The sequence below is a fragment of the Rhagoletis zephyria genome, unplaced genomic scaffold (assembly GCF_001687245.7).
Source record: "Rhagoletis zephyria isolate East Lansing unplaced genomic scaffold, Rhagoletis_zephyria_1.1 Rzeph_scaffold_09046, whole genome shotgun sequence".
In the NCBI taxonomy this organism is placed as follows: Eukaryota; Metazoa; Arthropoda; class Insecta; order Diptera; family Tephritidae; genus Rhagoletis; species Rhagoletis zephyria.
In genome coordinates this window covers 11894-22098 of record NW_016166125.1, presented here as the reverse complement: position 1 = coordinate 22098, position 10205 = coordinate 11894, and the positions used below count along the sequence as shown (strand labels likewise).

Here is a 10205-nt window from a genome sequence, read left to right as displayed (position 1 = left end):
TTAACATTTCATCAGATAATTTGTTCCGCTTTTTACATGAAACACCAGTTGTTGGCGACGACAAGTCACATAAACGTTTATTGTCATACGTTTAACAAATTACAAAATAAAGATAAAGTTAAATACAAAGTTGAACTTTCAATTGATTAAAAAATACTAAATCGAGATACTAAAACTTGTATATTCGCTGCCCGCCATCTTTCTTCTCCTATCCAAATCGACGAATGAAAAAGATTCACGTTGGCTGCGATTGTTACTGACTGGGGTTGCCATATGATTGCACGATGGCGAATTTAGGGTGCGCTTACACTACCCAGTTATCGACACCAGTTACAACTGAAAAGATTCTTTCTTACTCAGCGCTTGAATTGGTTAACGTAAGAAAATTTTCGAAATTGTCCTTATACTTTTTAACAATTATATACCATTTCACTCCACATCACATCTTCAGAACGATTAATTACGTAAGAATGTCGAATATTCTTGAATTTTGATCAATTATGCAACAATAACTGTGTCAAAAGAAAATCCCTTATTTATATAAAATGTCCCTTTTTTCCCTTTTAATAAGTTTTGATGCAAAATATCCCTCAAATAGGGAAATTACCCACAATCTGGCATCACTGATTGGCTTTCACCTTACTGATTTGATAAGGACCCAAATATTTTGACTTCAGCTTTAGGCCTCCGCCCAATTGCGTTCGTTTAATTGCAACCGCATCGCCTATTGGCTTGTTTTCGTCGTAAATTGTAATTTTTTCTATTTTCTTCTTGCACCTTTAGCAACTGTTCTTTGGCACAGCGTCGATTCTCTGCTCTCTCGCATTCGAACTGCTTTTGTATCTCTTCATCGATTAGGGATTTAATGTGCAGATCTTCTTTAGTACGCATCTTTACTCCTGCTAGCAGTTCTATCGGCGTTGTATTGATGCTCCTTGTATAGGTGGAGTTAATCATTTGTTGGACTTTATCGAAGTGCTTAAACCATCTAGTAGAATCCTCGAGACTTAACTTCGTGAGAACCTGAATAATTACAGTATTGAGCCGTTCAACCTGGCCATTGGCGCGAGGAAGTCCAGTTATTATTTTTATGTGATTTAGGTTTTCGTCTTTACAATAGTTTTGAAATTCAGCTGATGTGAACGCTGAACCATGGTCGGAAATTATTTGGTGTGGGTTACCAAACGTTGCACTTTGAATTCGTAGTCGCGATATGACTTCTTGGGCCGATGTCGTCTTCGTAGGATATAACCAGCAAAATTTGGTGAACGCATCAATAACAGTGAATATATGCTTATATTGCTTGCTGGTTGATTCAAGAGGACCCAAAAAATCTGGAGTGGAGCGTCACCTTTATGCAGAGGATGCAGTACGCCTTCCTGCTTTCCCAGTTTTCGATTCGACATGATGCAAGGTATGCAACTTTCAATATACGCCTTTATTTTTTCGTCGACTTTTGGAATAAAATATTCTGCATTAATTAGTTCTTTAGTTTTTCGGACAGCAAAATGGCCCTTTTCGTGCGCACGTTGGATAACCTCTTTATACATGCCCTTTGGTACTACTATTAATTCGTTGTCGTTAACAAGCTGGAAGAGAATTTTGCCTTTCATGAAATAATTATCGTGATCAGTCTTGTCGTTTACAACATCTATAATTGCTTTAATTTCGCTATCTTTTTCTTGTGCACGTCGTAAAGCATTCAAGAAACCATCGTCGGCTATAGTTAACACTGCATACTGGCTGAGAGGGTCTACATGCCTCATCATCGAACCAGCGCGATGTTCAATTGTCTAGTCATAGTCTTGAAAAATAAAATCCAGCGTGCTACCCTTGTACAAAGATCCTTATTGTCTAACGTTTTAGTAAAAGCGTTACAATCAGTAACCAGCTTGAAACGCAGTCCTAACAAATACACCCTAAATTTTTTTAAAACTTCTATCACCGCTAATATCTCGAGTTCGTAGCTGCTATACTTCCCTTCGGCATCTGTAGTTTTCCTACTCATGTAGTACACAGGATGTAGGTGACCATCATTGGGCGATTTCTGCAACAACACAGCCCCGTAACCGTCAATGGAAGCATCGGTGTGTACTTCTGTTTCAAAGTTCTGATTGAAAATACCTAAAACTGGTTTTTGGCTAAGTAATCTTTTTAGTGTTTCAAACGCAACAATCTGCTCTTCGCCTATTTCAAATTTTTTATTTTGTTTAACGAGTTCACTTAAAGGCTTTGCAACTAACGAAAAATTAGAAATAAATTTCCTAAAATAACCTGCAAGACCCAAAAAACTCTGCACTTGCTTAATAGTCTTTGGCATTTTATATTTTATTAAAGCGCCAATTTTATTCGGCGATGGTGAAATCTTTTGGTTTTCGATTACGTAGCCTAAAAAGTCTATTTTTTGTTTTAGGAAATGACACTTTTTCAAATAAATTTCAAGTCCATTGCCTTTGCAAATGAGTATTACCTCAATTAAATTATTTACAGCTTCTTTCTCGTCACCACCAGGCACTATAATATCGTCTATGTAAGGTAATGCATGCTTCTACGCGTTGCTTCTCGAAATATGGCGTTGATATATTTTTGCAAAACACCAGGCGAGTTTGATAACCCAAACGGAACTTTGCAAAATTGATATTGTCCATTATGAGTAATAAACGACGTATATTTTTTACTAGACTCTGAAATCGGCATGTGAAAGAAACCATTTTTCAATCAGAAGTAATGGATAACGAACTTTCACCATAACTTTGTTTATTTTTCTAAAATTCACACGCAAACGTGGCGAACCGTCCCGCTTTTTCACTAGCACAATGGGACTGCAAAACTCTGAATTAGAATGTTCAATTAGTCCATCTTTTAACCATTGTTCGATTATTTAATCTACTTTATGTCTTTCTGCCAATGGAAGCCTACGCGGCATGGAATAAACTGGTGTTTCATCTTTTAAAATTATATTAATTACCACATTAGTAGACTTGCAGTTCATAGGTTTATAGTTGCCTATACAATCACGAATTGTATTTTGCGCACAAATACTAGCATTTTCGTCAATATTCAACGGTTTTTCATTTAAAATATCAATTTTCAACAATTCTAACACGTCTTCACTTACATCTTTCTCAGTTTTTTTAATTGACAGTCCATGAGCACTTATTGTAATTGTGGCTTGCGCACAGAAGTCTTCACCGAGCAATATGTCGACGTTTAGGTATCTAGAGGGAACCACCATAAAGTTTAGACTATATTTTTCACCATCAATTGTAATTTCATGCTTCACTGAACCCATGGGTTTAATTTGGTTTTCCCTATTGCTATCACCAAAACCAACTAGACATACACTAGTGCTCTGAAGTGTAGGCTTTCCTATGGCCACATACACTTTGTTTGTTATTATATTAAATTTACTCCCTGTATCGAAGAGTGCTAAAAAATTGTAGTTGCTGATTTTTACTTCTTTATGCATAATTCACGCAAAATTCTTGTATTTACATTTTTTGAATCATCATTTTTAAATTTAGAGCAATTTCTTCCAATGTGACCAAATTCATTACATTTAAAGCATTTAGTACCTTTCTCTTTGTTTTTACATTCCGCACTTTTATGTCCTTTTACCCCGCAGTTAAAACACCTGGCCCCTTTTTTTTCTACATCAACACTACCCATAGCTTTCTTCTGTTTGTATGACCATTTTTGTTCGACTTCTTGCTTAATCCTATTCCGCATTTTTTCATAACACTTGAGCTTTTCTTTAAATTGCTTTATATTTTCTGAACTGTATAACATTACTTTATTTACACTCAAATCACGAATGCCATCAATAAAATAAGATTTTAGTGCACTCTCTTCGATGCACGAGAAGCTCCTTCATTTGTAGAAAATATTCGTGCACACTTTCTTTTTCTTTCATTTTTCTGTCTGTCAATTGCTTATGTACTTCTGCACTATTGGCCGTAGATTCGAACTCTTCACTCAACGCCTTTTTCAGCCTACCCCAAGTAGTTATACCCCTCTCACTATTTATAAAAGTTTTTGCCAGACCTTTCAATGATTTCTTTGCATAAATAAGCCGTTGGAAATCATTGCACTGCATGAGTGCTGCAACTTTTTCGAATTCGTTTATCCAGCTTTGTATTGGGAATATTTCACTACCATCATACGGCCTAATTGTGTCTCCAATGTCGCGAAAAGTTATTGCAACTCTTTGCTGTTGCACATACACTTGTCTTACTCCTTCTTGCACGTTATTGCTACCGCCGGCAATGTTTACGTCGCAGCAACTTTCAAAGCATTCGTCTTTATTTTTATTGCCAATGTCTCCATATTCGTTGCCTTCATCGACTTTGTTTTCATCGTCGTTTTCGTTACTATCGTCGTCTTCCTTATCGTTGTCGTCGTTGTCGTCGTTGTCTTCCTCATCACCTTCGTCTTCGTCATCATCGTCGTCCTTGTTAGCGGCAAGTAAATTTCCCTGTCGAAGGTTTTGGAAAATGTTATCAACTATATTGCCGGATTTGTAATTTAAGCAAATCTGCAAATTGAAGCGAGATCAACTTCTGCCAAATTTTGCTTAATGTACGCAAGTTTTTTTGTGTATGCGCCGTCGCACTCATCAAAAGTGAACCCTTCAAACTCGCGCAAGCGCTGCCGATTCCGTCTATCACCCTCACACTCGAACATAAATTTATGTAGGGCTGTTATACACTCTTTTCGGCTTTTGCGTAGATTTTCGCGAACATTCACGAAGTCGCTTAGTTTAGACATTTTTCCAGTTTTGTAGCTTTGTCGCGTCTGATTTTTAAAATAAACCGCCGTTTCGTCGTATTATGCCAACTTTTACATCAATCGTCGCTAACTTTGTTTAATATGTTTGCATTTTTTTTCACTTTTTCGATTTAATACTCATCGTATTTTGCTTTCTTAGCAAAATTGACCTTTTTTACGTCCTTTGGATTCGCTTCACATGCACTTTTAGCACACTAGTCTTATGGTTGAGCCCCCATATTTTGTAGGATTCCACCCACACGCCACCAAATGTATTAAACACAGATTATTAATGTTGATATGAGTTTAATTAGAACTTTGTTCAATGAATAAAATGTGATGAATAACATGTAATGATTTAAATTGAATTTAAAAGGTATGACATTAAATGAACGTTTAAATTAAAAAAATGCTGCAGACACCAAAATTCTGTCGTTCGTCTTCGGCTTTTCAAACGCTACTAGTTATTTGTAGTTACTTCACGGACATTTCGCTAACGCTGCTGAGGGGTTGCCAGGTTTCCCCGTTCAAATGAAACTATTGCAGGGTTTCCCTGTCCCCACATAGGTAACATTACATCGGTTTGAAGCCAAAGATATGAATAAAGTTCTGAAACTCATCAATCTACGAATATGTCCTATTTACGTCAAATCGAAAAATACACGGTATTTATTCAAAACAAAATTAGTAGAGATGCGCGAACTATGAAAAAACATAAACTAAAGATAGTTTAGTGGAACAAGTTGACTACTCAAGTCTCTAGAACGGGTGTTCAAAAAAATTTTATCATTACCAAAGAAATTGTCTGTTATTTGTTTATCCAAGCAAAATATGAAACTTTCGCTAATATCTATCTATAGCGGAATGTTTTCTCTTTATTTCACCATAATAAATATTTTTCTGAGAACCTGTTAAAAAGATATAACCCATTTTATGCGTACCGATTTTGAGTGAACAATGCTTTATGGAGAAAAATGCACAACATTGTCAACAAAAAAAAATTGCCAAAAATCATTGATATTTCGTAGCCACCTCAAACTTGCACTTTATTAGCCTAGAATTGAATGGGATATAGAACTGCATTTATGTATAAGATAATAAAAAGTGTGAAATTTAATTGATACTTTGTTGATGTACATACATATATGCATATACCTTTTGAACAAATAGGCTGCATTCCAAAACGTCAAAATACAAAGCATCGGTCTGTTTTATTTCTAAACTACAGTAAAAGAGAAAGTCTAATTTTTGCAACCTACTTGAAAACTAGCATCGAACCGTGGTTGCGCACATTTGACATTACAATCTACTGAGGTTTAGAAGTAAAAAAGGCTGATGCTTTGTATTTTGACGTTTTGGAATGCACCCATACTTACTGCTCCAAGATTCAAAATCCATTGATCGAAAAGCAAGTAGCTTCATGCCAATTTTTCCGCTTTTAATATAATGAAAAGTCAGGGACAAAAAGGACTGTTTTAAATAATTATCGGTCCATAAATCGGATGTAAGTCCATAGGCACTGAGATTCTTTAGTTCCATTTTCAAGGAATCATGCGCTATATCATATAGATGGTCAGCGGCGGATCCAGACTTTTTCTGATGGGGGGGTTTCGCGTGAAATTTTGCCCCTTATTCTAATTACCTTAAACGAGCAATTTTTGTGTATATGTGTATGTATCCATAAGTTTCTCGGCAACGGCTTTAACGTAGCGAAATGAAAAGTCGTTTAAAAAAGACTTTTGAAGTTGTATTTCTTCCAATTGTCAAAAACTTTTTATTTGTCATGGGGAAAATACCGTAAAAATTATTTGTATCGTGCGAATATCTATAGAAATTATTAGGGTTTGAAAAACTGTTAGCACTGCGACAACAGCCAAGCATTTGCTTTTTTATAAATTGTTGTTGCTATGCTAGCCGGCAATTACAAGTACCTGATGATGCAGAAGCAATGAGCTTAGCCGACGACGCTTTAAAGGAATTTGAAGAAAAGCGACAAGATGCAGAAAAAACTTTCATTTGCTTTTCGAACACGTAGAAGAAGTATGCACCAACCTAGGTACAGAAATCAAAGTACCGCGATACAGCAGTCACCAAAAGAATCGCTTTAATGTGAAAACCGGAGACGCCGAGGCATACTATCGCATTGCTTTTTACATTCTCTTCCTTGATACATGTAATGTACCTTAGCTTAGGTACAAATTACTTTATTAAATAAAAGAGAACAATTAATAAGGCACGTGTTTTATTCAATACTTTGTGTCTAGAACAATCTACAAATATATATATGAAAAATGTGTACACCAAGAATGAGTGTGTAGTAATGATATGTCAAAGTTAGGAATGTGTATTGTGAATCGATTATATGTGTGTTCCTGAACCAATGATAGGTGTGTTCTTGACATCCCTCCTTTTCAGCGGTACCTTGCCGGTGTCTTAATTACACGTCCACAGCGAGTGCGCGGTGGGTGATTGAGACTAGCTGCATCCTGTCGTGTAGCGGGCGTGGACGGCTCAGCTTCCAGAGGCACGTCATCTGGCGAACACTGTTGTGTTGTGGTTTCTGTCGGTGGCTGTGTTGGACTCGAAGGACTTTGGATTTTTGGTTCAACAGTAGGACGGTCAGTGGACGAGTTAGGATTAACGTCAAGGGATGAAGTGGCTGGCTTAAGATGCCATGTGTTTCTTCTGTATGTGGCGCCATCCTCGGTTTGTACTCTGTACGAGCGGTGTCCTTCTGGTCTCACTATATAAGCTGGAACCCAGTTATTATGGCTTTGTCTAAGCAGTACTTTCTCTTGCGTAGTGTATTCTCTACTCTGTTTTTTATTTCTGTCTGCTGTTCCTTTCTCACCTTCCTTGAGTTTTGTTAGTTTTTTGCTCACGTTTTTTATTATTTTTGGATTGAGTAGTTTTTCATTGGTAGGTAATAGCGTTCTGGTTCTTCTGTTCATTAATCGTTGAACTGGAGACCCTAGGTCCAAGCGTGGAGTATTCCGATGATGTAGCAAGGCTAGGTGTATGTCCGTGTTGTCTTCAAGGCACTTTTTCATCAGGTTTTTAGCCTCTTGTACATAGCGTTCTGCTAGGCCATTTGAACGTGGAAAATGAGGGCTCGAAATTCTATGTTCAAAGTTCCATTCTTTCTGAAAGGCCCTGAATTCGCTACAATCAAATTGTTTACCACCATCTGATAATAGTACCTCCGGAATGCCGAAGGTAGCAAACCATGTCTTAAATTCTTTAATGACGTTGAAACTGGTGATATTGTTTAGTTGTTTAAAGTCAAAATATCCTGAGTAGCTGTCTGCAATGAGGAGGCAATCCTTTCCTCTTAAGTGGAATATGTCCGAAGCGACAATACTCCATGGCCGTTTCGGTGCGGCTTGTAAATTTATTTGTTCCATCTGATTATCTTTTTGTATTTTGCTGCATGCACCGCAAGTTTTTATGTACTCAGTTAAATCTTTGGTCATTGTTGGCCAGAATATATTGTCACGGGCCAGTTTTAGCGTCCCTTGTAGTCCTTTATGACTAAGGTGGCAATGTTTCATAACTAATGGCACCATTGTGTTTGGAACCAATACTCGGTGATCTTTAAAAATTATGTCCTCATAAACGCTGAGAGCTTCTCTATAGTACCAATATTTTTTCAGATTTACGGGCACTTTATTGATGGTATCTGGCCATCCCTTTAGTATGATTAACTTTAAATCATTAAGTTCTTTGCTTTTTGCGGTCTCTGCTTTAAGTTCGTCTTTTCGCGTTTTCGTGAATGGCACAATAGCACATATTTGTAAATTTTCTGTATTTAAATCTTCACCATCTAAGTTTTCGCAGTCTCTACTCAGGAAATCTGCTACATACAATTCCGTACCTTTTTTATAAGTAACTTTTGGATTATAAGGCAGGATTTGATACATGATTCTTTGCAATCTCGGTGGTGCATCTGTTATTGGCTTTTTAAATATCGTCTTAAGAGGCTTATGGTCAGATTCGATCGTTAAATCTTTGCAACCCCAAATGTACATGTGAAATTTTTTACATGCAACTAGAATGGCGTTTGCCTCTTTTTATAATTGGCTATAGCCCTGTTCGGTTTTTGTGAACGATTTTGCACAGTAAGCGATCGGCTTCTGTTTTTGTATTAGTACTCCGCCACATGCATAACTACTGGCATCTACTGACAGCAAAATTGGCGCTTTAGTGTCATAATACCCTAATACTGGTGGATTCTTTAGCAGATTTTTCAATTTATTGAATGCTTCATTGTGTTGCGTATCCCATACCCACTCAACATCTTTTCGCAATAATTGTCTTAGTGGTTGGGTGATATCTGCCAAATTTTTTATAAATTTCGACACGTATGTTACCATACCCAAGAATCTTTGCAACTCTTTCACGTTTTCCGGTTGCTTAATTTTCGTTATAGTTTCTATTTTTTCGGGATCAGGTTTTACACCTTCAGCGGAGACTATATGTCCTAGAAACTTTACTTCTTGTGTATTAAAAACGCATTTTTCTTTGTTCAGCTTAAGGCCTGCTATTTTGAATTTGTCAAGTACCTCTTGAGTGATCCTCTCTAGTTCTAGTTTGCTGGTGGCATGCAAGAGAACATCATCCATTGATACCTCAGCGTTCTTTACGTCCGCGATCAGCGAACTCATTACTTGTTGGAAAACCTCCGGAGCCGATGCTAAGCCAAATGGCATCCTTAAGCAAGAGTATCTTCCGAACGGGGTACTAAATGTCAGATATTCTGAAGTACGGGGTGTTACTTGCAGTTGCCAAAAGCCTTTTTTACAATCGAGTAACGTGAACCAATTTGAGCCGTGAATGCGCGCTGTAATTTCTTCTAACGTATTAAGTGGNATATGTATATTGCTCATTTGAAAAGCCGGTCCCTAAACCATAAATCAGTTTTAAATAATTTTAGTGTTTTGTTTCCAAAGTATGATTTTAACGAAAAAAAACTGATGAATTGTTTGCTTTCTATGAAAAAGTAATCGACTGCTCGATACAAAACTTTCTTCTGGAGGTAAAAATAGGGGAAAAACGAGTTTCACACGAACATTTTCGAAATGCTCTCGAAGCATTACAAGTAGCTAATACAACGTCTTTTGGGAATGTTTTTAAGATCTTACGTATATTGGCACTTTTGCCCGTTTCAATAGCCACACCTGAACGACGAAGCTCTAGAAGAATTTTTCAAAAAACCACGAAAAATTTGAAAATTCTTCGTTTCATTGATTTATGGGTAAAAGGAAAAATTTAATGTGTTTAAAATTATCAAAATGTTTTATAAATAAAGCGAAAAATTTAATATATGATTTTAAAAATTCGTGTTTAAAACTTTGTTACGCATACTTTCTTCTAAAGAGCCTTTTTTCTAGACCCATATTAGTGAAATATTATTCTTTGACTTGAAGGGGGGGGGGGGG

General features: G+C 36.8%; 1 protein-coding gene across 1 annotated transcript; it reads right to left on the bottom strand.

The window, feature by feature from the left end:
* Positions 1-2881: 2881 nt before the first annotated feature.
* Positions 2882-9625, bottom strand: LOC108375524 (uncharacterized). Its single transcript, XM_017631666.1, has 4 exons — positions 8855-9625; positions 7209-8797; positions 4012-4474; positions 2882-3369 (listed from the first exon to the last, which is right to left on the bottom strand). Exons 1-4 carry the CDS (start codon positions 9474-9476, stop codon positions 2882-2884), a joined length of 3162 nt encoding a protein of 1053 aa, XP_017487155.1. The 5' UTR covers positions 9477-9625.
* Positions 9626-10205: the final 580 nt, after the last annotated feature.

What these genes read in the sequence shown, in the direction of transcription:
- LOC108375524 (XM_017631666.1), bottom strand. Translation starts at nt 9,476, where the DNA reads ATGCCATTTGGCTTAGCATCGGCTCCGGAGGTTTTCCAACAAGTAATG. An exon ending in GTTCACAAAAACCGAACAGG is followed by an intron (nt 8,798 to 8,854) that starts GCTATAGCCAAT and finishes GTAAAAAATTTC; the next exon opens with ACATGTACATTTGGGGTTGC. An exon ending in CGCGCACTCGCTGTGGACGT is followed by an intron (nt 4,475 to 7,208) that starts GTAATTAAGACA and finishes AACCTTCGACAG; the next exon opens with GGAAATTTACTTGCCGCTAA.